The sequence below is a fragment of the Plecotus auritus genome (genome assembly GCF_963455305.1).
Source record: "Plecotus auritus genome assembly, chromosome: 2".
Lineage (NCBI taxonomy): Eukaryota > Metazoa > Chordata > Mammalia > Chiroptera > Vespertilionidae > Plecotus > Plecotus auritus.
The window spans coordinates 182414353-182440983 of record NC_137771.1 but is presented as its reverse complement, the minus strand read 5'-3'; the positions used below and the strand labels follow the sequence as shown (position 1 = coordinate 182440983).

Genomic DNA, 26631 nt, shown 5'->3' with positions numbered 1-26631 from the left:
CCAACTGCTCTCCCCTGCAGGCCTGGGTCCCCCCCAACTGTCCTTTTCTGCAGACCCAGTTGCCCCCAACTTCCCTCCTCTGCCAGCATGGTCACCCCTAACTGCCCTCCCCTGCTGGTTTGATCACCCCCAACTGCCCTTCCTTGCAGACCTGGTCCCTCCCAACTACCCTCCCCTGCTGGCCATTTTGTGGTGGCCATCTTGTGTCCACAGGGGGGCAGGATCTTTGACCACATAGGGGCAGCCATCTTGTCTGTTGGAGTGACAGTCAATTTGCATATTACTCTTTTACTAGATAGGATTATTATTTAATCCTCACCCAAGGATGTGTTTTCTGTTGATTCTGAGAGAGAGGAAGAGAGATAGAGAAACATCAATCTGTGAGAGAAATATTGGTCAATTGCCTACCATACTCACCCCATATCGACCACACATAGAACCCTCAACCTGGGCATTTGCCCTAATCAGGAATTGAACCTGCTACCCTTCCTTGTATGGGATGATGTTCCAAACAACTAAGCCACACGGGTCAGGGCAAGACAATGCTTTAAATGTATAGGTATCACAAAATGAACTGATGAACTTAAAATAATGTGAGAATCTTAAGGTGGCATACAATATTCCCTGAATGATGAGAATACATGATACTTCCTATAGGATGATGTCACTACCAACATAAAGCATATTCTTTTAAGGTTTTGTTACTGTCTTTCCATGTCATACTGACAAATTTGTACTACCTAATTCCTTGATTCCTCTCCTCGGGTGAACATTGGCTTACAATTGCTAGATGGGTTTAGAATTGTCGGCTGAGGCTACTGAAGAGCAAAACTAAAGTAGGTGGCTCACATGGGGAAAGAATCTGATTTTTAGCATCATTTGCAGTATAAATGACCTCACAAACTCCAGGTGAGCAAAGAAGCATTTACGGTTGACTTTGCGAAGGCTATATAATTTTAGATCTCAAGTAAGTAGAAAAATTTTTCTCAACCATAAAAGTGTGCTTGTACACTGATATGCAAAATTGTGTGTTTAGATCTTTAACTCGTTTATTATTTATTAATGCTATTGAGTAAGCATAAGCAAATGTGGTGAGCACAGCATTCATTAGAAATACATTGTAGGGTTGCAGGCAATGGGGTTCTGGATTTTGACTGTGGATTTTCACTGAATTTTGGATTATAGAGCTTTCTTATGTTAAAATCACTTCAACAATTGTGACCTAAACCAGAGTTTTTAGCCCTTGATTATTTCCTTTTAAGACACTGGAAATCCTGCATAGCATTTAACAGTAGTGCTAAACCTAAAGAAAACACTCAACAATTAGGCGTTAATCATTGATTGATTTCACCCTATGAGTGACTGATTACACCCTAAAGACTCAAGTGAGACTAATCAGCCGTGGGCAAACTACGGCCCGCCGGCCGGATCCGGCCTGTTCGGTTGTTCCATCCGGCCAGTGGAGCCGAAAGAGCGGAGGGTTCTCTTGCTCTCCCCTCCGCTCCTTTACTTTGAATTTATATTAGTTCACACAAACACTCCATCCATGCTTTTGTTCCGGCCCTCTGGTCCAGTTTAAGAACCCATTGTGGCCCTTGAGTCAAAAAGTTTGCCCACCCCTTTAGTCACTAAATGGTTGGTTGGTCACTTTTCTGATTCAGTATTTTCATTGGTTTCTTAGTTCTCAGGAGATTTTTAGTAAGTTTTAGATGAGACAATGGGATCTCTCACGTTCATTCTCAGAAAATGTCCAGTTTTGAACATTACAGACAGATGGATAGGAACCACATCACTAGACTGAGGTCCACCTTTTTATCGTATTTGTTTTTGTCAGTTCCTGGCACAATAATTTTGAAATAAATAAGTTAAAAATACATATATCATATAAGATATGATACACAAATATAGAAAATTAAGAATCAGTATTTCCAGTCTCAGACTTTAGGTTGGTCTTCTGAATTAATGAGAAAATGTTTTCCTGAATATTCGTGATATCTTGCAGCATGAGAAGGATTGTATTTAAAAGTTACATGAGTAGATATGTTGTTTTTACCAACAGGCCTGGGTTAAGATTGCAATTGAAAACCTCGAGGATCCGGCTGTTCTATCCAGTTCTCTTGCTCTCCCCTCCGCTCCTTTACTTTGAATTTATATTAGTTCACACAAACACTCCATCCATGCTTTTGTTCCGGCCCTCCGGTCCAGTTTAAGAACCCATTGTGGCCCTTGAGTCAAAAAGTTTGCCCACCCCTGCAGTCTAGACCTTAAAGAATCATGCAGTTTATTTGAACAGCAAGTGTTGTATTGATCTCACTTTCAGTAAATTAACATTCATTACGAATAAGCAATTAAAACTGTCTTTAAAAACAGACCTATATAGACCAGAATCAAAACCTATCCTTCCAAAACAGCATGGAGTTGTATATGTCAGAAGCATCCACTTAAATTTCTTTATAGTAAGGAAAAATGATTCCTCCTTAGCTATTATCCATTTACAAAAGTTTAAAATGATTTTATCTGGCATTCCTCACAACTGTGAAAATTAAGAGCATTATTTTAAAGAGAGCTAGAGAAGACCAGAGACAACAGGGGAGGAATTGAGTTGGCTACTCCAGAGACGTTTGCAGATGCCACCACACGTTCTCGCTCGCCCTGCTCAGTGCGGTGACCCGGGCTTTCTGGGACGTGCTGGGTGGCCGACTTTCCTAGCAAGACTTTCACACTTTTACTATCTGAATGGGTATTAAGTGCTCGGGCTAAAGGCCAGGCAGTTCTTCATTGTCAAATTACTTTTCCCATCGCTATTTAATCGGGTGGAATCACCCGATCCGCCTCCGGTGCAGCGTGGGGGTGCCTGCCTCTCTGGCACCGGGCGCCGCGAAGGACGAGCTCGGCGCACGGACTCCCGGGGAGGTCGGACCACCTGCACGCATCGCGCCTCCGGCTTCCGCCTCCCGGTCCGGCCCGGCGCCTCCGCTTCAAGGACGCGGAAACCCCGTAGGAGCAGGGTGGGAGGGAACGCGGTCGGTCACCGCTTGCTGCAATATTCTTCCGCCTCCAAGCAAAGAGTGCCAACCTTCCCCCGGCGTCTTGCGATTTCCAGCGACCCTGTAGTATCTTGAAACAACCAACTTGGATTTTCCCACAGACTCGCCTAGGATATTTTCGGAGGTAGGGCTCCCAGGATCACAATTTTGTGGCCAACCGAAGAGCGACGGGAAAATTCCTCCGCAGAAAACGGGTTCCGGCCGCGAGCCTATAAAAAACGGGTGGCACGGCCCCACTGTCTTTTCAGTCGGGCGCTGAGTGGCTTTTCGGAACATGTCTGGTGGCTCCGCGGACTATAACAGGTACGGCGCTTTCCCGCGGTGCCCGCTTGTGAAGGTCATGTGGCGCCATGGGGAGTTGTAGAGGCTGGCGTGGAGGCAGGGAACTGGGGTTCATAGGTGTTTGCCTGGGGTACGGTATCCCTGTGTCCTTCGAGAAGCTTCCATGATGGGCAGGGCCACGGACTGCAGGGAAACGAGTACGGAGATGGAGTGGTGTGGTGGCTTTTCCCGAAGACCCTTTGAATTTCTCGCGCCTTCCGTGCCCGCAAGGAGCTGACGTTTGGTGAAAGCCGTGGCCCAGTCCGCGTTCCGTGCAGTGTAACCGGGCCTGAAGCTTTATGTGCGGCCACGGGCGCGGGTGGAGTGAGGTGGGGGAGGGAGGCCGCGGCACCCACTGGAAACGACCAGGAGGTGCGCCGGGACCGGGCCGGCGAACCGTTGCCTTAGCCCTGGCCAGGATCTGCCCGCGTCAATCACCCGGCTTGCGCATTGTAAGGGGCGGAGCTCGATGTGTGGAGTTCTCGCGAGACGGCCCGCCGCCGAGACAGGAGCGCGGGACTTGGGGGAAGGGCCTGCCGCTCGGAGCTTTTCCGGCCGTCCCCGCTCTCAGCCTTCCCGGCAGGCGCACGGTAGATAAATTGTGTGCCCTCCCCACCAGCTTCCTTTGCTCTTTTAGTAGGAAATGGCCACTTGGCGCGGGGGGGGCGGGTAACCGGACGGGAGAGGTAGTAAAAGGCTTCCCCCCTCCCTGATGTGCAGATGGGGGGCTTGGAAAAGATGTTTTCTAACTGCAGTCTTTTTGTCTGCAGAGAACATGGCGGCCCAGAGGGAATGGAACCCGATGGTGTCATCGAGGTAAGAAATGGGTGTGGATTTTGAAACTATGGAAAGGTGAGGTTGGTCATCCTATTTATTCCGTTTAAAATTTTTTTTTTGTAGAGCAACTGGAATGAGATTGTTGATAACTTTGACGATATGAATTTAAAGGAGTCTCTTCTCCGGGGCATCTATGCTTATGGTTTTGAGAAGCCTTCAGCTATTCAGCAGAGAGCTATTATTCCTTGTATTAAAGGTAAAAGAATTCGTTGGCACTTAAAACAGTGAAGCATTGTTTTACATAGACCTGGATTATAAAAGGGAAAATAGTCTGGGGGACTAGTACCTACTTGTATTCCTTAAAGTGAAATGATGGCAATCATCTTTCGGGACTGACCTGAAATGAAGAGAATACTCATTGCTGATCACTTGATTATTTGGGCATATTTCATGTTCCAAATGGAATACATAGTGTAAACTAGAAGTGACGGTTTGATGTGGGATCGGTAAATATGTATCCTACTTTTTTTAGGGTATGATGTGATTGCTCAAGCTCAGTCAGGTACTGGCAAGACAGCCACATTTGCTATTTCCATCCTGCAACAGTTGGAGATTGAGTTCAAGGAGACCCAAGCACTAGTATTGGCCCCCACCAGAGAACTGGCACAACAGGTATTGATAGTGTAGTTAAAAACAAAAAACAAAACTGCTTGCGTGTTGCATAGGTTTCAGGTTTCACAACTGAAGAATTCAAAACAGTATAAATTGATCCTATCAGAAACCTCCTTTTAACTGTCCATGCATGCAGGGAGTTTTTGTTAAAAGTTAAATAGGAACTGGGTGTGCAAGTATGGCTTACAGGCTTATATAACAGATGGAGAAACTAAAGCTTTCTGTTCAGGGTGGACTAGATCTGGTCTCATTTTTAAGTTTGAATGCAGTTGTGCAACATGAAAACTGCAGTGACATGTTATCATTAGTTTGTGATGCATCTTTTTGCATGATATGTTTTCAAGACTCACTGCTAACATAGGCTTTGAAGTACACATTGCTAATAAAACTAGGCCTTGTTGAGGTCAATGTCACTGCCCTGTGGGAAAAATTAAAGTAGCAATGATTTGTTGTAGCTGTAATTGCAGAGTGTGGTCCACTATTTATGGCTCCCTACACAATGAAGAATAAAGGACATATTTTTAGTTCTTAATCTAGCACAGGTACCTGGGACAATAGGATCCCAAGTTTGACAAGGCACAAAACATTGCAAGGGAATTTTACCTCGAAGCAGTTAGATCAATCTTCATTTTGAGCTTAGAAGTAGTTAAGTGCTATGCATGCATAAAAGCTGTGTGTAGACCAGATATTTGCCATTATGCTTTGGAAGTTTAGTCACAATCTGTAATTCTGTTGGATAATAATTAAGGCTTTTTGCCTTTTAGATCCAAAAGGTAATTCTGGCACTTGGAGACTACATGGGAGCAACTTGTCATGCCTGCATTGGTGGAACCAATGTTCGCAATGAAATGCAAAAACTGCAGGCCGAAGCACCACATATTGTTGTTGGTACACCAGGGAGAGTGTTTGATATGCTAAACAGAAGATATCTTTGTAAGTATTGCTGTCAATTGAGCATAGATTTTTTTTACTATAATAATTTGAGAATTTAGGGATGATAGTATGATTTTATTTTTAACAGCTCCAAAATGGATCAAAATGTTTGTTTTGGATGAAGCAGATGAAATGTTGAGCCGGGGATTTAAGGATCAAATCTATGAGATTTTCCAAAAATTAAATACAAGTATTCAGGTGAGCTTTATTTCACCCTCTCCTGTAGCTGGAGGTCAGGTTTTAATGCAGGAACTGTTACAATACAACTGAAGTGTTTTATTGTCGTTCCCCCTGCTTAAAGCAATTGATGCATACCTATCTCTCTCTAGCACAATTCCATAGCTAGACAGAGACGCTTGGCCTCAAACATGGTTTTTTGAGTATTGTAAAAGTTCAGCTAACTACTTGTATGATAACATATTTATTATTATTTTTTTAAGGTTGTGTTGCTTTCTGCCACAATGCCAACTGATGTGTTGGAGGTGACCAAAAAATTTATGAGAGATCCAATTCGAATTCTGGTGAAAAAGGAAGAATTGACCCTTGAAGGAATCAAACAGTTTTATATCAATGTTGAAAGAGAGGTAACTTGTCTAATTACTAAACATAAAAAAGGTAGCCAGATTTTTGACCTTCTTGTATAAGCACTGTGCTAAAATTGCAGAAACTAGGATTACATCTTGGTTTTTGTAATAATGCTAGCAGAGTACACACAAGAAGAAAAGTAACTGCACTAGATGATAGAGACTGGGGTGGACCTCTTTCTTAATGTCCAGTGTCCTTTGTCTTAAAATTTGGTGCAACATTTCTTCTGATCAGCCTAACAGTGAATTTTTAACTGTTGTAAGTTGGAAACAAAATTTTAATGACTTGCCTTTTTCTTTGAAATATTGTAGGAATGGAAGTTGGACACACTTTGTGACTTGTATGAGACATTGACGATTACACAGGCCGTTATTTTTCTCAATACAAGGCGCAAAGTGGACTGGCTCACTGAGAAAATGCATGCCAGGGACTTCACAGTTTCTGCTCTGGTAAGAGGTGTTCTGCTCTAGTAGTGGTAATTACAGTGTCTTCTCTTTAATTAAAGCAGGATTCAGACTACAATATAGCTGTTAAGTGCTGTGTTGTCGTTCCCCCTGCTCAAAATAAAGTTGTTTCTTAACTATACCTGTCTGCTAGACTCCTGTAGCAGCCAGGGACGCTTGGTCTCATACATAATCTTTAAAATTAAATATTGATCGACTGGTGATTCTTGAATGAAGGTTTGTTAATTTGCAGCATGGTGACATGGACCAGAAGGAAAGAGATGTTATCATGAGGGAATTCCGATCAGGGTCAAGCCGTGTTCTGATCACTACTGACTTGTTGGTAAGTAAATTTTAACTGCTCTTTTTGATCTACCAAAAGTTTTATTTTGGGTGAAGGTTTTTTAATAACCTTTACCAACTTAGGCTCTTTGGGAGAAAAAAGACCACACTCCACAGTGGACTATATCTCTAAACATATAGCCCATTACTATTTTGTGGCCTACATTACATAAGTCTCTAGTTTATCAATTAGGATTTTAATACCATACCATTGTATTTCAGGCTCGTGGGATTGATGTGCAACAAGTGTCATTGGTTATAAACTATGATCTACCTACCAATCGTGAAAACTATATTCACAGGTGAGTAGATGGCACCTTATTACTGTATTGGTAAAATGAGCTCATGTATTTTCTACTGATGGAAGTTACCTTTCAGATAACTCAAAGTCAGGGAATTGATTCAGTAGACAGTGTCAAATTGGTAAGATGAAATTAAAAATTGTACTTGGGAACATTGGTCATGCAGTGGGAAAACAATTGGCAAACATTGCCCAAATTGTGGACTTTCATACCTATGGATTAGATTGTTTTAGTTTAGATCTGTTGGTCTTAGCTTATTTTTGAGCTTTTTTGTGATGCTCTTGTTGCGTCCATGTGCTTTCTTGGTGATTATAGTTGGGATTTTCTTGGTGTCGTCTGGTAGCAAATTTGAGCGGTCCCTGGTTTAGTTATAGTGGCTTTATCCCTAAATAAATTGAATTGTACTTTGTTATATGATGTAAAAAAAGACTTTTTAAAAAATACAGGAGTCGATAGCAGCAGTTGATGACGAGATGGCACTCAGAAACGGCGTTGACGTAATTTAGGACGTGGAATCATAAGCGAAACAGCACACTGTTTGAATAAAGAGCGAGTCGGTATTTATATTTGTTTTTCTTTTGTCAATGATTATTTTATATTTTAAGTTGTTCCAGCCAAGGCATTTTTGTATATTAGCCTATTATTAGGTGTTTTTTATTGTCTGGTTTCTATCAGGAAGGTAGAAAGTTGCTTTGGAGTAAACACGTTTGAGTAATTTGAGTTATAACGTGTGAAACTGAGCAAAAAGCAGTGATGAGTTTGGGTTACCATACCAAATACTTGTTTTCCCACTGGAAAAAGTTGTAAGTTTAGACAATAGTTAACCGTGCAGCATTTGTATTTACAGTTTACAGTTCCAGAAGTGCGCCGATATGGATTATAACTGTTCTTTTTGCTTCATCCCGGTGTGTTTACATCTGTCCCAGGCTGACTTCTGCTCTTGGCTGGCCCACTTTGGTATGGGCTTTTTTTTTTTTTTTTTTAATTTCACTACCCCAAACACAATACTGTCATCTGCTTTAAAAATAATAATGCTCAAGGCACCTGATAAAATCTCGTTTGCAGCCAGACAAGCTTTGAATCCTTTTGGCACTAACTGCAAAGGAAGATTTTTTTCCCTCTAGATATTGATTAGCAGATAGTGCTCCAATTAGAAGCACGAACTATAACCTTGATAAGTAAACACAGCAGCTGATGGTTAACAAGTGGATCATCATGTTCAGTAATCATGCATTCTGTTAGAAGTAACATTCTAATTGCTGTTTTCTTTTCTTACACAGAATTGGCAGAGGGGGTCGATTTGGGAGGAAAGGTGTGGCTATAAACTTTGTTACTGAAGAAGACAAGAGGATTCTTCGTGACATTGAGACTTTCTACAATACTACAGTGGAGGAAATGCCAATGAATGTGGCTGACCTTATTTAATTCCCGGGATGAGATAGTTTTGAATGCCGTGCTCGCTGTTGCTGACTAGGCGATCACAACGTGCATTGTGCTTCTTTCTTTGGGAATATTTGAATCTTGTCTCAATGCTCATAACGGATCAGAAATACAGATTTTGATAGCAAAGCGACTTTAGTCGTGAGCTCTTGTGAGGAGAGTCATTGGCTTTATCCTCTAGAGTTAGACTGTTGGGGTTGGGTACAAAAGATGGGGTCTGTAAAATCTTTTTTTCTTAGAAATTTATTTCCTAGTTATGTAGAAATGGTTGTATTAGATGTTCTCTATCATTTAATAATATACTTGTGGACTAAAAGATATAAGTGCTGTATAAAATCAGCCAATTATGTTAAACTAGCTTATCTGCCTTTATTGTGTTTGTCATTAGCCTGAATAGAAGGCCTTTAAAATTGATTTTTTTTTAGGAAGCATTTGAATGCATTTTGTTTTGGTATTGTATTTATTCAATAAAGTATTTAATTAGTGCTAAGTGTGAACTGGACCCTGTTGCTAAGCCCCAGCAAGCAATCATATCCTAAGTAGGGTTAAACCCCCAGTAAAATTGCCATATTGCACATGTCTTAATGAAGTTTGAATGTTAAATAAATTGTATATTCACTTGAAAGGTGCTTTCATTATTTTATTGTAAAATGGTATGAATATGGTTTTAACAATTCTGGGTTAACTGTTGCATCACAGTAGCACAGAGGCTAATCAATTGCAGATGTTCATCAGCACCATCTGCTAAGCACTTGTCTACATCCTACAAGAAAAAGAAAAGGTTAGATAATTGTCCCTTTTAGGTATACGTATTTTGCTGAAATGTGCAAAAGGTGCCTACTTACAGCAAGTTTTTCTGTAATGATGGACTTCTGTTTATCAGAAAGAGCATCATTTTCTACAACTGCATCATGAAGTTGATTAACAAGCTGAGTTGCTGCATGACCTTCATCTATTAAGTCCTGTAACAAAAAATTACATGGTGTCAACATTTAATTTTCTCTTCCCCAAAGTCAGTAAAGTAACTTAAACTTTTACCTTTACCACAGCTTCTAGCTTGTCAAAAGAACCACTCTGACATGCAGCAAATACTCCATCAACTGTCTCGACTGGTATTACCTAAAAAGATATTTTTTGGTGGGAAGGCAGTTTGGACATTACTCTGCCAAGCTGGTGCCCACTCTCTTCTGTTCCATGCTTGGTTCACCTAACAAACTACATAAAGCTGACAGCTGCTATCTTGATAACAGTCAATCCAGAGTTGAGAAGGCAAATAACTGGAAAAGGGTTTTCTACAAGCCTTATGTTCAATTCTGAGCTCCTGAGAGGTAATCCAGAAAAAATACCGGTATTGGACCTGAAATTTAAATATGCTCTCCAGGTGGCTATGCCAATACATTACTCCAGTCACTACAATGCAATAAGGGTTATACATTATTTGCTTTTAAAATCCTTGAATACATTCTCAAATTTGGGCTTACTGGCTTTAATAGTGGCTGATATGCTAGTGGCTGTCATTTCTCAAAGTAGTGGTTAAAATAATTTTCAGGGAAGTGCCTTTTCTCCAAGTAAAGATGCCTCTAAAAGATTGGTTTAAATAATCCCTAATACCCAGAAAAAAGGGACTAATGCTGTTTATGGTATGAAAATGCAATAAAGCCTGAAAGGAGTATTCAAAGACTGGTGTGGCCCTCTATTTTCTTTAACAAAAGATTTATCTTAAAGTTTAAAATGCATGTGCCTTGTTTATTATATGACCCTTTGTCAAAATAGACTACATTTATTAGAAAAGACATCAGAGGGGGAATGTTGGAGGTATGGGACATCTGTACTAGTTTCAACAATAAAGATCCCTGAAGCATTCTGATACTCCCAGGTTATTCACTTAGTATTGTTCCTAGCACAGTACTTGGCGTATGCTATAGACTAAATGTAACCCCCTCCCCAATTAGTTAAAAAAATCCCTAAAGTATTTTGAGGTAGGCCTTTGGGAGGTGATGGGGTCATGAGGGTGGAGCCCTCATGAATGGGATTAGTGTCCTTATAAAAGGGCCCAGAGAGCTCCCTTCTGCCATAGGAAGATGCAGGCCATCTATGACTTGGGAGTCCAAGAACTAGAAAGGGTCCTCACCACACTGAATCTGGGCACCTTGACCTTGGACTTTCCAGACTCCAGAGCTATTAAATGAATTTCTGTAGTTTGTAAGCCATTCATTCTGGTATTTTGTTACAGCAGCCTGAGTGGACTAAGCACATACAAAGCATTCTGTATATACTTGGGTGAAAATTTTCTAAAAGCCACCTAAAAGAATTTCAGAATAACTAATGTTCTTACCCCAGCAATGTCTGTGATCACTTTATCTGTGACCTCCTTCCCACCTGTTAATCTAGTAGCACTTTGAAGAAATGTAATGGCTTTTCTTAAGTCTCCTTCTGATACTTTAACAAGACAAGACAGTCCCTGAAAAGAAAAAAAAGTGTGTGTGTGTGTGTTTACCTATGATGATCAATTAAGATTTTTTGATCTTAATAAAGTGAAAAGCACTATATTTTAGCCAAGAGTTACTGAGAAGAAATGAAATTTGCATTTTTGAGGGAATATTATCAGTCCTATAGTGGCAGAATTCATGAAGACAGCCTCACTCCAATGGAAGGATAGAGATCTCTTGCCTTTGAAAGAAAATTGCAGAGATGTTCCATACTTCTCATCCTACTTTCTTGATTACATAAAGAAAATTCAAATTATGGTTAAATTCTGTTGAAATGAATAAAAGGCCTATATATTCTATCACTGTACCAGAATTTCATACCAAATAAGTTTTTGAAGTGGAGTTATTAGCTAGGAGACTAAAATCTTGTCATTATAGAGATCTGTTGCTGCAGAATTTGCATTATATGTTTGAAATCTGCCCCAGTTTAGGGTCTCTAATTAAAATACTGATAGATAATAAACTGCTAATAGTAACAGAAAGACTAAATCTGTAATTCCTAGACATTCCAATTCTTGTTCATTTAGCTTAACTTTGCCTGAAGAATTGGCATCAGAAATTGAAGCAACACACATGACTTCTTTCAGGGCCTCTTCATATGCATTCATCAATGTAATTAGTAATTACAAGAACTAATAATTAGTACTTACCTCATTGCTAATTTTGACATGTTCTTTATCAGCAATGTCTAGTAATCGTTGTTGTTGAATTTTATCTGACAGAGGTTTGAAGCGGAATTTAGAACATCTAGAGGTCAGAGGTTCAATTATTCTGTAAAATATTGGAAAAAACAAGTCAGGGTCTAAAGAAGGATTCCCCCCCCCCCCCCCCCCCCAAAGAACTCATTTTTATCAAGATTTGATGAAGGAGATATATTTTTTTAAAATTTATTTCTTTTTTAAAATATATTTTATTATTGATTTTTACAGAGAGGAAGGGAGAGGGATAGAGAGTTAGAAACATCGATGAGAGAGAAACATCGATCAGCTGCCTCCTGCACACGCCCTATTGGGGATGTGCCCGCAACCAAGGTGCATGCCCTTGACCAGAATCGAACCTGGGACCCTTCAGTTCACAGACTGATGCTTTATCCACTGAGCCAAACCGGTTAGTTGATGAAGGAGATATTAATGCAGCCTTGAAACATTGAAAAAAAATTTTTTTTTCTCTCCTTAACTGAGGGTTAGCAAAATAAGGCTGCCTAGCATCTATCTTCAAGGCAATATACATACCGACTGACATAGTTACAGATGAGACAGAATCGGGTGGTTTTAGATTCTTTCTCCATGGTACGTCTTAACGCTGCCTGAGCAGCTGAGGTCATAGAATCTGCTTCATCCAGAATCACAATCTTAAAAGGAGGACATGGCTTCCCACTGATTCAGAGAAACACATAGGAGTGATAATTCACCTATCATCATTACAATCTAATTTTATAACATACTCATCCTCCCAAAGAAAAGCCTCATGCCCAAGAGGAGTTACTCCTCTTCTCCCAACTCCCTCAACCACAGGCAATCATGATCTCTACTTTCTGTCTCCAAATTTGCCTATTCTGGACATCTATATATATATAAAAGCCTGAGTACTGTCTGACCAGTAGTTTTGATGTGCAATGATCACCAGGGGGGCAGACGCTCAACGTAGGAGCTGCCGAGCTATGGTGACTTGGCAGCTGCTGTTCTCGGGTGATGCACTTGGAACCAGAGAGGAGGGAGACTGATTCCCGGGTGCCTCACCCGAGAACCGTGCTCTCGCAATCCAGGAGCCCTCAGGGGATGTTAGAGAGCCGGTTTCAGCCCGATCTCTGCAGGCCAGGCCGAGGGACCCCACTGGTGCTCAAATCTGTGCACCGGGCCTCTAGTTTCACATAAATGGGATCATATGATGTCAATCTAACATGTTGTCTTTTATGATTGACTTCTTTCACTTAGTATAATATTTTCAAGGTTCATCCCTATTGCAGTGCTATTACTTCATTCCTTTTAAATAATATGGCAAATGGATATACTGCATTTTATTTGTCCATTCATTTGTTGATGGGTATTTGGGTCGTTTCCTTATTTTGACCATTATGAATAATGCTGTTATGAACATTTGTGTATATGTTTTGAATAGACATGTTTTCATTTCTTGTGGGTATATACCTAGGAGAAGAATTACTGGGTCATGTGGTAAATCTATGTTTAACTTTTAGCCAAACTTTTCAAAGTGGCTGAATTTTTTTACCTTACAACCAGCAATGTATAAGGGTTCCAATTTCTCCACATCCTTGCCAATACTTACTATGTTCTGTATTTTTTATTATAGCCATCCTAGTGAGTGTAAAGTGGCATCTCATCATGGTTTTGAATGGCATTTCCCTAATGGCTAATGATGTGGATGATGTTTTCATGTGTTTATTAGCCATTTGTGTATCTTTGGAGTAATGTCAATTCACATACCTTGCCCATTTTAAAATTAGGTTGTCTTTTTATTATTGAGTTGTAAGTAAGAGTTCTTCATATATTCTTGATATAAGTGCCTTATCAGATATGATTTATATGCATTGTCAATTCAAGGTGGATATCAAAAATTAGTCATTCACTTCCTATAAATTCTTATGTGTGCTCTGATATAAATTTAAATATATGCCAGGTGAGTGTGTGTGTATGGGGGGTAATGGGGGGATAAGGACACATATGTAATACCTTAATCAATAAAGAAATTAAAAAAAATAAATATATGCCAGGAACCAAAAATTTAATCTTGAAACTTTGCCACCTGAAGAGTAGAGTATAAGTAGTTGGCTAAACATCCCTGTTTAATTTAGGGCAGTCCTATATAATTATTAATAATACCTCCTCTTTCATTCTAAAAAAAAATCCCAGTTTGGACAAGAACTTATATGGTCACCCTACTATGAAATACAGACTGAAGCTTAAGATAGTTGACTTTTTTAAAATAACACAATAGCAAAAGTCAGGATTTTTGTTATGCGTGCACCACTCAACTATCACATTTGATTAATAACTACTTCTTAGACAAAATATCAGTGGAAAACCCTTGACAGCTAAACAAAATTAATTATAATGGAAAGTTTATTTCTGGCTTTAAATAATTTAAATAAAAATATGATCTAACATGAAAAAAGTTGTAAATTTGGCAGAAATACGTATTTTAAACAAATACAATGACATGGTATGAAGAAGAGAAACTTACTCTGAACGACTTCCTGATACAGTTAATTGAGCAAAATTCTTCACTTTCTCTCTAACTACTTGTATTCCGCGTTCATCAGATGCATTTAACTCAAGAACTCTTAATCGAAAAAGTTCATGCCTATGTAAAAATGAAGCAAATATGAAATGTCATAGAGCATGTAAGTAACTGAGGTTTAACCACATTTTAACATTTGCAAATCTTGCAGTAGTTTAAAATCCACCTACTAAACAATATGGGTAGAAGGTACACAATTGCTTCTGTATTTTCTCTTTTGCAGAGACATGCAGTTAACATTCTGGCTTTCTTCCATGCTTTTTAAAAAATATAGGTAAATGATATCACATAATGTATAAAATTTTAAATCAATTTCCACTTTGTATTGTACCATAATCATCTTGCCATCTTGCAACCAATCAAAATACCATTTTTATAGCTATGTGAAGCTCCCAAAATGCCATTTTAATAGCTATGTGCCATTTCATCCAACGATTGTACCACCATTTACTTATTTAGCATCCTTCTATTGTTAGACGTTTAGTTTTAAGTATGTTGTAATTTTAAATAATGCTGCAATACAGTGTATTTTGAATTATTTCCATACGGTAGCTTGCTATAAGGAAAATTACTAGATTAAAACATGAATGGTTATTTTAAAGTGAGTTTTTTTATTTATTATATTTTTATTGATATCAGAGGGGAAGGGGGAGAGAGATAGAAACATCAATGATGAGAGAGAAGCATGGATTGGCTGCTTCCTGCACGCCCCCTACTGGGGACCAAGCCCCCAACCCGGGCATATGCCCTTCACTGGAATCGAACCCAGGATCCTTCAGTCTGCAGGCTGACACTCTATCCAATGAGCCAAACTGGCTAGGGCTTAAAGTGAGTTTTTAAGAAATTAAAAGTAGTTCACTGTAGGGAAGTCTGAGAAATCAAAAGATAATTAAAGCAACTGGCACACCCAAAGCACTATTTTGAAAGGTTCCTTCTAGTAATTTTTCTACATATTTATACATACTTTTAATAAAAAAACTAGATTTAAATTTGTTTTATTTTTCCTAAATATTTTTCCAAAAAGATATCTTTGCTATATTGGAGCATGCTGCGTGGATATCAGACCCAGGCTAATACCTTTTCTAGGTAGAGGGCTCCTAAACAATGGTTGGCTAAGCCAAGACAGAATCTAAGAAAAGGACTCTAGGAAGGTGGTTCACAGAGATTTTCTGCTATACCTAGAATCATACTGTATCGGCGACCATACACTCTGCTTATACTCAGGATGCCTGAGGGTAAGGATCTGGCCCAGCCACTCCAGAGGCAGGGCCTAGGAAAGCCAGTGCAAGAAGGAATTCAAGAGGTGGTGCGGGTCTGTAGCATCGGACACAAGAGATTTGATCATATGAAACATGTTAACGCAATAATTAAGAGTGTGATGAAATTATTGATGTGAATGGAGACAGGCTGGGTTTTCTGGGCCCAAAATCATAATAAATAGTGACAAGCCCTTGCTGGTTTGGCTCAGTGGATGGAGCATTGGACTGTGGACTGAAGGGTCCCGGGTTTGATTCTGGTCAGGGGTACATGCCCAGGTTGCGGGCTCAATCCCCGGTGGGGGACGTGCAGGAGACAGCCGATCGATGATTCTCTCTCATCATTGATGTTTCTTTCCTTCTCCCTTCCTCTCTGAAATAAATTATATATATATAAAAATCATGCCCTGGCTGGGTATCTCAGTTGGTAAGAGCACCATCCCATTCACCAAAAGGCTGTGGGTTCCAATACCTAGGTTGCAAGTTTGATCCCTTGTCAGAGAGCATATGGGAGGCAAGTGATCTGTTTCCCTCATCTCTCTCTCTCTCTCTCCCCCCCCACTTCCTCTCTCTAAAAATCAATGAAATCATATTCTCAGATAAGGATTAAAAAATATATATGTCATGGGGCTCCCTATGTGTAAATATATTCAAACACTGAATAAGGTTCAGAATGAAGGTCACAAAAAATGTAGGCAAGCTAATTTACTGTAGGGGAGGAACTGGAAATGGGCCCACTGGATTAATAAAAAATTCAGAAATGAAAACAAGCCCAACAATTTCACAGAAAAACCAAATGCAAGTTTTTAGAGCAGGGGTGGGCAAACTTTTTGACTCGAGGGCCACAATGGGTTCTTAAACTGGACCGGAGTGCCGGAACAAAAGCATGGATGGAGTGTTTGTGTGAACTAATATAAATTCAAAGTAAAGGAGCAGAGGGGAGAGCAAGAGAACCCGATAGAACAGCCGGATACGGCCAGCGGGCCGTAGTTTGCCCAAGGCTGTTTTAGAGAAAGAAAAGCAGTACCAGAGATTTTCAGTGTCAAGTCTTAAAAAAAAGATACTTCAACTTACCCAAAGAGTTCCCTCGCTGCTGCCAAAATAGTGGATGTTTTTCCAGTTCCAGGTGGCCCATAAAACAGGAGATTGGGGAGCTGTAGAAATTAATTATTTTTAAAATTGTACTCAGGCACAAATAAAGGAAGACTGAAAATGTCTGGAACACTGCAATAATTTCCCCAATAGAGAGGGTACATATCCTATATAATAAAGAGCTAATATGCTAATTAGACTGAACAGCTGGACGAAGCCGGGGGTGCGAGGGCCGGCCAAGGCTGCGAGGGCTGAGCCCCTTGGATAAATTTTGTGCATTGGGTCTCTAGTATCTTAATAAACAGGTTTCTTAATATAACTGGTATCATAGTATTCACAGTTCTAAATCCTGCTTTTCCGTATAATACTACTAGTGACCTGGTGCACGGATTTGTGCACATTGAAAGGAAATTAATGAGAAGGTGGCAGCGGGGTGGAACTGGGCGAGACAGGCCGACACGCCCTGAAGCCAATCTCCCATGGTCCCTCCCTGGTGTCTGTGGAGTGAGCGGGGTCCCTCTGGCAGGTCGGGTCCCTTAGCCTGGCGTGAGGCGATCGGGCTGAAACTGGCTCTCCGACATCCCTGAGGGGCCCTGGAGTGTGAGAGGGCCCTCTGCAAAGTTGCTGTTGTACAGGGTGTGGAATGCAAACGCAAGTGGCAAGTGTGCAGTAAACCAGATTCAGGGCCAACAGTGTCCCAGCAACAACATAACCCATGGCCGAAGGTGGAATTGCTTGGCCCTGGAGGAATTGGGCTCCCTTCTCTCTGGTTTTGAGGTGTGTCACCCGAGAACTGCAGCTGCCAAGTCACTGCAGCTCAGCAGCTCCTGCATTGAGTGTCTGCTCCCCAGTGGTCAGTGCGCATCATAGTGACCGGTCGGAAGGTAGGAGGGACACTTAGCATATTAGCCTTTTATATATATAAAAGATAGATGACTTCTTCCCCATTATGTTTTTCTAGTATCTTAAATTGAATCATATTTATGATTGCTCTATTCCTAATTTACTTAGGTGGAATTTTCAAAGTTGAATTTGAAACCTTTTATTTCAGAACCCCAGGCTTTTGCCAGGTCCCTATCCCACCCCTTTGCTCAGCATCGGGCAAGATTTTATACTTTATAAAGATGTCAAGTTATTTCAAAGTGGACATAGAACAAAGGAGTAATTGGATTTGGCCAATACTGAGGAAAAAGGAGTGAAAAAACATATTAGGGGTTTGAATGAGCTGAGGTTGCAAAAACAGAAACATTAAAAGAACTAAGCATCTATTAAATGCCAGGCAGTACTCCACATCATGATCATGTACTCTGTAGGATGCCTGCATATATCAGGGAGAATTCACTAGAGAAAGAACGATAAGGTTAAATAACTGGTTATCTTCTTTTATACCTTAAGTATAGCTAGCTTGGCTCCTTATAAAGCAGGCAATTGATGTGGTACAGATTAATAAATGTAAAAAATTGGAATGAGCTCTCTTACAAAACTGTACATTCTTCAGTATGTCCTTTCATGTAGGGAAATAATTGCACATAAGAAACTAGGCAGTCGTTTATTTGCTTCTACTCTTGCCTAACCCCCAACCTCCACCCTTTCCCATCCATTCATTCTTCACCCAAATCAATGTTGCTTTGCTTGTTACTTAAAATTATTCACTGGCTTCATACTCGCATGTAGGAAAACAGAAGCAGACAAACAAATCGACTCGTTTACCATAACCTTTAAGGACATCCATGATCTGCTCACCACTTCTCCTACCTTCTAGGTTCCAATTTACAATGACTTCCAATATCTAAGCACTTTATGGCCTGCACATATGCTGTCCCCCACAAGCTAGGGTCTGACTCCTTTATTCTGTTTGGCCAACTCCTACAGCATTACAAGTCAGAAGCCTTCCCTGACCATCCAATCTAAAGTGGGTCTCCTCCATTAGTCACTCATTAGTCTTTGTTGCACTGGATGCAATTACTACTAGCATTTATTTATTATTTAACTGTTGGGTTTAACTGTAAAATACCCATATACCTTACTAGATTGTAAGCTTAAGAAGATCAAGACCATATTTGTTCTTTTCACATCTGTATGCTCAGCATCTCGTGCAGTACTCAATATGTGCCAAGTAAGTAAATCAACATATAAATATATCAATTAGAAGACTATTACTGTTACATTGGTAACAAATAGCTTAAGATACAAACTATGAGATTCACTACAAAACAAAATAAGAAAAAAACATCCCTGGGCTCCTTTATTTTTAAGGTTATAACTATTATTTTGATGCATGCATACTTCAATATTTATAATGCTTCATATATATATGGTGCATTTAAGAACTGTATGTGGATCACTAAGTTATTATGGAAATATAAATCAAAACACAATGAGATATCACCTTACACCTGTCAGGATGGTTATTATCAAAAAGACAAGAAATAACATGTGTTGGGGAGAATTGGGAGAAAAGGGAACCCTAGTACACTGCTGGTAGAAATGTGAATTAGGGCAGCCACTATGGAAAACAGTATGGAGGTTACTTAAAAAACTAAGAATAGAGCTACCATATGATCCAGTAAATCTTCTGGGCATTTACCCCCAAAATATGAAAATACTAATTTGTAAAGATACATGTATCCTATGTTAATTGCAACATTATTTACAATAGCCAATACATGAAAACAACCTACATGTCCATCAACGGACACTGGATAAAAATGTGGTATATATGTAGAATGCAATACTTCAGCCATAAAAAAAAAATATTGCCACTTGCGACAAGATGGATGAATCTTGGGAGTATTATGCTAAGTGAAATAAGCCAGATAAAAAAGGACAAAAACAGTATGATTTCACTCATGTGGAGTATAAAACAAAAAGTAACAAACTAACAAAACAAACTCACAGATACAGACAACAGAATGGTAGTTACCAGTGTCAGGGCAATGACAAATTGGATCAAAAGGGTCAAATATATGATAATGGAAGGAAACTAGATTGGGTGGTAGGCATGCAATACAGTACAAACATTGAATGTTGTACACCTGGAATTTATAGGATATTATTAACCAATGTTACCTCAATAAATTTAATTAACATACACACACAATGGAATTTTATTCAGCCATAAAATTCTAGGAAATCCTGCCATTTGTAACAACATAGATGGGACCGTGAGTGCATCATACTAAGTGAAATAAGTCAGAGAAAGACAAATACTATATGATTTCATATGTGGAATAAAAAAATACTAATAAAAAGAGAGGCCGAGGATTGGGGGAGGGGAAACAGGAAGAAGGCAGTCAAAAGTTACAAACTTCCAGTTATAAAATAAGTAATGAACAACATGATCATTGCTGTATGATATATATGAAAGTTGTTAAGAGAGTAGTTCCTAAGAGTTCTCATCACAAGGAGAAAATTATTTTTTTCTCTCTGTATCTACATAAGATGATGGATGTTACCCAAACTTATTGCAATGATCATTTCACAATATATGTAAGTCAAATCATTATGCTGTACACCTTAAATTTGTACAGTGATGTATGTCAATTATATCTTAATAAACCTGGGAGGAAAAAAGAATTCTATGTCAAATCAGTTCTTAAAATTGATTTCTGAAAAAAAAAAAAAAAAAAAAATCAACTCCTAATTCTACCTTAAAACCTTTTAAAGTAAATGAAGGAATTAATTCTTTTCCTGTATTCTTTAGAATTAAAAAAAAATTACTTCATCTTTAAGTTTTACCAAATTTAGTCTGAAAAGAAACACAAGTGGTTAAAGTTCTTAATTCAGCCTCATAAGTTAGATAGTATAAAGTCAAGAACTGAATCATAATCCCACTATATTTGCTTCGAGTTGAGAATACTAGCAATTAAAATATACTTTGTCCTAAAATCTGTGTAAATATTACTAAGCAATTATAGTTGTATACTATTATATAATTAAAAGGTAAATATTTGGATCATATCAAAACAAATCCTGGTAAAGAAAAATATTTTACGTATTTTTATTATTGTTGTTAATCCTCACCCAAGGATATTTTTTCCATTGATTTTTAGAGAGTGGAAGGGACAGGGGTAGGAGAGGGGGTGAGGGGAGACAGAGAGAAACATTAATGTGAGAGAGACATATTGATCACTTGCCTCCCACACACTGCTCCCTGACTGGGGCCGGGATCAAACCTGTAACCCAGGTACCAGCCCTTGACCAAGAATCAAATCCATGACCCCTCGGTGTGTTGGCTGCTGCTCTAACCTCTGAGTAACACTGGCTATGGCAAGAAAAATATTTTAAATAGTTTTATAAATGTAACTTCTTTCATAATATGCACTGTTGTACTGTAATTCCAGGAAGAGAACAATGGAAGCAAAAACCAAAAGAACCTCTACTTCAAAGCAGCCAGGTTAAGAGGAAGGAAGCCAATCTTGGGAATAAAGCAAAAACTAAATACCACTTTCATCTGTAACTTTTTCTCTTCCTTCACTGAGTTCTTAAAGCATTTTATCATATGAAATTTTAAACTGCTAATTTTTAAAAATTAAATATTTATTATTGAAAGTATTACGTATGTCCCTAAACTGCTAATTCTTTATATGGATTTAGTTTGTCTCTGAATAATCTAAAGTGGCAGTAACCAACTTTTTGGACCTGACGGACCACCAGTGGTCCGGGGACCACCGGTTGGTGACCACTGATCTAAAATACAAGTCACTCAAGGACATTTTATCCCACTCATCACAGTAGGAGACACAATGCTATAAGCAGAATTAAGTGCTCAATTTTTTTGTATTGTAGTTCAAATCGAATCCTAAAATTAGGTGAAAAATTATACTTTCTTTTTTTTTTCAATTATAGTTAACATACAATATTATTTTATATTAGTTTCAGGTGTACAGCATCATGGTTAGACATTTATATAATTTAATTAGTACCCATCTGGCACCATACAAAATTATTGACTACATTCCTTATGCTGTACAAAATTGCCCTGTGACAATTTTATAACTACCAGAGAAATTATACTTTCAAAGAATCTCTTGACTCTTCTTTACAGCACATATCGTTATCTAGAATTCTCTTACTTATTTGGCTTCTATGTTTACTCTGTTGTTCACCACCAAAATAAAAGTTCACGAGCAAAGAGACCCAGTCTGTCTTGCTCAGTGGTCTATACTTGAGTACTATATAACAATGCCATAGGATAGAATTGGAGATGCTCAATAAATACTTGTTGAACTAATCATCCATTGTACAAATAGTCATCATGGGCCCACTGTATACATATCATAGTATTTAAAGGGGCTAAGGGTTATAAAGGAAGAGGGTGAATCTCCCAATGACATTAAACATCATCTGCTACTCACATCAGCTCCTTCTAAAGACTTTTTCAGCACTGCAACCACTTCTTCCTGGAAAGCAACTTCATCCACACATTTTGGACGACTGTAAAAAAACAACAAAGGTTATTTTGTTTATTATAGTAGCCACAGAGAAGTTTTCAAGTGTTCTTTTTGCTAAAATACTGATGATAATTCTCATATTGGTAATGAGAAACTTTCATAATTGGAAGTAGGTGGAAACCCCATTTGTGCCTTAAACAAATACATACTAAAGGACTAAAGTAATTTTTCACTGTTCAGACACATAATTTGCATGTTATACTTACAAAAATAAGCAAAAGGATTTTATTACACCACAAATGCCAAGTGCTTAAAAATTTAAAGTGAACACTTGCCTAGAAATATGATATATATATATATATATATATATATATATATATATATATATACTTATCCTTACCCAATGATATGTTTTTTATTGATTTTTCTAGAGATAGGAAGGGAGGGAGGGAGAGAGGGGGAGAAGAGGAAAGAAAGAGAGAAAGGGAAACATCAATGTGAGAGAGAAACATTGGTTGACTCCTATATGCATTCCGACCAGAGACTGAACCTAGCTATGTGCCCTGAATGGGAATCAAACCTATAACCTTTTGGTGCTCGGGATAATGCTCCAGTCAACTGAGCCAGGGTAGAAAGTATTATATTTTGACAAGATCATGCATTTCAGGTGAAAAGAGAGAACTACTTAGTAACCTCATGATAGGCAACTATTTTGGTTAATACAGTTACATAAATATAATTATTACATTGTTAATTGGTTAATATAAATTTTTTCCATTACTCAACTGCACACAAAAAATGCATATCTATTCACTTCACTAAGGGCTAACAAAATAAGTTTAATCAATATGAAGTATAACATACAATTTTCTTCTTAAATCATTAACTAGTGATTTTAAGAGCTTGAACCCTAAGATTAGGCTTTGTGCTTAGTTTACTAATCAGAAACTTTCTAAGTCATATTTTTCTAAGTACTCGGGTCAGTGCCAGGCAGGAATTTCATGTTAGATAATGTTTTCTAGAAAAAAACCAGTGTATGTTATAAACCAGTTTTTTATTCAAATACTTGCAGAGGCCAGGTAGACAATAAGAGTGAAGAAAGCAGAGGATAAGGCAAGAGAAAAAGGGACTATGATTAACTGAGGAACACATAACCTTTCTAAAATGAGAAGCAGTATCCAAGTCCATCTAACTGTTGTCAGGTGAGAATTTGCATCTAGTGGCTGCCTAATCTCCCGAGGAGCTGAAAATCTAGATTTTTTTTCCTCCCCTTGCATAATATATTTTTTTAATTAAAAAAAAATCTAGATTTTTATGTGAAACTTGCTGTTTTTTAAAGAATTGTCGGTGCCAAATAAAACATGAGGGCCTTTTTGGCCTATAAGTAATCTGCAAACCCTTGGTAATAATTGAGGCTACACTTGGAGTTACAACTACTATTTGTCATACTACTACTTAGCTGATTGAAATTTAAGTGGGACTTCAAGTGTTGTTTTTGCCAAAAACGTATAAAAAACAAACACTCAACAATTTCCACCTATCAGTCATGAAAGGGGAACAGATTACTTGGACTTAGTAGAACTCCTGATCAAAAGCCAGTTTATAAAAAAAATTATGTTTTCTGCAATGCTGTATGTATCCCGGCCCCTAAAACCATAGACCTGAGTTATACAGAAGACCTTAGTTCATAAATAAGGGAATTAAATTAGATCATTCTAAGGTACCTTTCAGTACCAAGGTTCTATGACTTACATCCTTGGGTGATTTTTTAAGGACAACATATAAACCAAGCAAATCATCCCCCATTAAGAAAGAAAAAAAGGGGGGGGGGTATTATAACTGGTTAGAGATGTAATTTATTAACAATTTCAACAAAAACACAAGAGTTCTTACTATTTTTCCACCCATGGAACAGGTTTGGCTTTCTTGTTCTCTCCACTACTTCCGGCAGTGGCAGCTACTCCTCGATCCTTGGTCAATGGTGGTTTAGTACTGATAGATGTGCCTTTTAAAAATGCCTGCATGGTTACTTCACCCTGACCAGGTGCAAGACAGAAAAAGAAAAGCTCTTTTGAAACCATTATGAAGTACCACTTGAAAGTGCACTTAACCTTGTAAAAAGATAATCAATAATTACTTATTTAATAAAGAACATCACCCCATGACCTAGCACCCTCTGAATGCACTGTGCTGAAGGCTGCAGGGACATAAAAGAGGTCAAAGTGCTTAGGGAAATCAGAATATATTTACAGTGAGGAAGTTACAGAATAAAGACAAATCTTATGTCAGAAAAATCTGAGTTCCAAACTTTTTGATAAAGATGATGTCATTAATGGCCAACCTGTACATGGACCTCTATAGCCTCTTCTCTTTCAGTCATGGACCTAGTTCCAATTCAGACTCTGGAATGGGCTCAGCAATTAGGAGTGCTGGGACCACAAATGAGAACCTCCACTTTGAGGCGGGGGGGAGATGCTAGAGTTCCACTCAAGGATCTGTTTTACTGGCAGCACCAATTACTGGCTTCAGAGGCTTTTTTTTTTTTTTTTAACATTGATTTCAGAGAGGAAGGGAGAGGGAGCGAGATAGAAACATCAATGATGAGAGAGAATCATTGATGGCTGCCTCCTGCACGCCCTCCCCTCGCCACTGGGGATCGAGCCTGCAATCAGGGCATGTGTCCTTGCCCTGGGAATAAACCCGGGACCCTTCAGTCCGGAGGCCAACGCTCGATCCACTGAGCCAACCCAGCTAGGACTCAGAGGCTTTTTTTTTTTTCTGGGGACAGTCCTACCATCCCGGAGTCTGTTGTTAAAATGGAAATAGCTGTTTTACCTCATTCGAAGAAATCAAAACATAGCAGAAAAGCCAGAGTTTAAAAAATTCATACAAAATCTCACCCTGAAAATAACCACTATTAACATTCAAGTAAACAGAGGTACATTTTTTAGGGGTAGAAAGGCATCATTAGCTTGCCTGAAAATTCCCAGCGTTAGTGGCAATTCTGTATTTTTCACTGCTATATCCCCAAGGCCTAGTGCACTGACTGGTACATGACCGATGCTCCATAATATTTGATGACTGAATTACCATTTGAGACACAGGTTCCTCTCCTGTAAAAGGAGCTAAGGCCTATTCCATAACTGAGTTAAATCAAAGAACTTTGCAAACACATAGTTCTGTGCTTGGCATACGGATATATACTCCAATAAAATACAATGTAAATATCTGTGAACAGCTAAGGTTTTCAATGTGTTGAATTCCTCCATCCCTGCCACAGGCTACTAAATAGCAATACATCCCAGAGCAGAACTCTGAAAGATGCTGTACTGTGCCTCCATGTCCCGAAGGGGTGGGAGGTAGCCAGGCCGAATCGCGGCCCAGCACCGTGCGCGCTACTACGTGGGTGGAAGGCAGCCCAGGGGCATCACAGGCACAGCAGTGGAGGGAGAAGGCAGCCTTCGCCATCTCTTCAGCTGGTCACCTGTTATTCCCCGCTCTCCGCGCGTGTTCCCGGGCACCGCCTGGGCCTTCCAGCCGCCCGACTCCGGAGCGAGGACGCTGCCGGCTCGTTCCTGGGGTTCCCGGACGGTGAAAGGGCGAGGCGGTGTCGCAGTCTTAGCTCCGTTCCCCAATCTGAAAATATGAGGCTCAGGGAGCCCCGAGAGGCCTGACACGGCGACTGATCTGCCACAGTCAGCACAGCCGCCTCAGTTCCCGCCACAGAGGGGCGGGCGCAGGGCAGGGTGGGAATTCGCAGGAACGTCACTTCCGGTCCGCCACGCTCCCGCCCCAGGTTAAAGGAGCCGTTTCCTTCTGAGGAGACACACAGGCTTTTAGGGATGCATAGATTGGAATGCGAGTGACTGAAGAGGTGGAACTATAGTCCCACCCTGTCCCCGCGCACTCCTCCCACTGGGGACTGAGGCCTCGGGTCTCCGACCGCGACCGACCGGAGGAGACCGGGCGCCGGAACCCGCCTGCTCTGCGCGCCGGGGGTGGGGGTGAGGGTGGGGGTGAGGGTGGGGGTGAGGGTGGGGGTGGGGGAGGGGGTGGGGGTAGGGGTGAGGGTGGGGGTGGGGGAGGGCCCACTCCATTTTCCGGGTTGGAACATGCATGGCCTGTATGTCACTGTGAACTTAATGCCAATGGAGCATCTCGCTGGCATTTCCGAGAGGACATAATTCTGCTTTCAACCTGCTTCTCCCCGAGGACGGAGATTGGGGAGGGTGGAGTCCATCTTTGGCCAGAAGAGGGTACCCTGAGGCTCCCTATTCCTCA

At 39.8% G+C, this 26631-nt stretch overlaps 2 protein-coding genes across 5 annotated transcripts; one reads left to right on the top strand and one right to left on the bottom strand.

Annotated features, from left to right (window-relative positions):
• The first annotated feature begins 2899 nt into the window (after window positions 1–2899).
• Window positions 2900–9487, top strand: EIF4A2 (eukaryotic translation initiation factor 4A2). Of its 2 annotated transcripts, XM_080657588.1 has the most exons (11): window positions 2900–3350; window positions 4139–4184; window positions 4269–4401; window positions 4678–4817; window positions 5582–5750; window positions 5839–5948; window positions 6191–6334; window positions 6647–6784; window positions 7032–7121; window positions 7343–7422; window positions 8703–9487. In XM_080657588.1, the coding sequence occupies exons 1-11, from the start codon at window positions 3322–3324 to the stop codon at window positions 8845–8847; spliced, it is 1224 nt and encodes a 407-aa protein (XP_080513714.1). In that variant the 5' UTR covers window positions 2900–3321; the 3' UTR covers window positions 8848–9487. The 2 variants fall into 2 exon arrangements, with proteins under 2 accessions (XP_080513714.1, XP_080513715.1); XM_080657589.1 differs by lacking the exon at window positions 4678–4817 and having other exon boundaries at window positions 3000–3350.
• RFC4 (replication factor C subunit 4) lies at window positions 8936–26337 on the bottom strand. 3 transcript variants are annotated; one of them, XM_080657590.1, is made up of 11 exons: window positions 25835–26337; window positions 24244–24386; window positions 22315–22393; window positions 16940–17019; window positions 14553–14672; window positions 12584–12727; window positions 12002–12122; window positions 11198–11323; window positions 9901–9981; window positions 9708–9824; window positions 8936–9625 (listed from the first exon to the last, which is right to left on the bottom strand). In XM_080657590.1, exons 2-11 carry the CDS (start codon window positions 24372–24374, stop codon window positions 9530–9532), a joined length of 1095 nt encoding a protein of 364 aa, XP_080513716.1. In that variant the 5' UTR covers window positions 24375–24386; window positions 25835–26337; the 3' UTR covers window positions 8936–9529. The 3 variants fall into 3 exon arrangements, with proteins under 3 accessions (XP_080513716.1, XP_080513717.1, XP_080513718.1); XM_080657591.1 differs by lacking the exon at window positions 9901–9981 and having other exon boundaries at window positions 25835–26088; XM_080657592.1 differs by lacking the exon at window positions 11198–11323 and having other exon boundaries at window positions 25835–26088.
• Window positions 26338–26631: the final 294 nt, after the last annotated feature.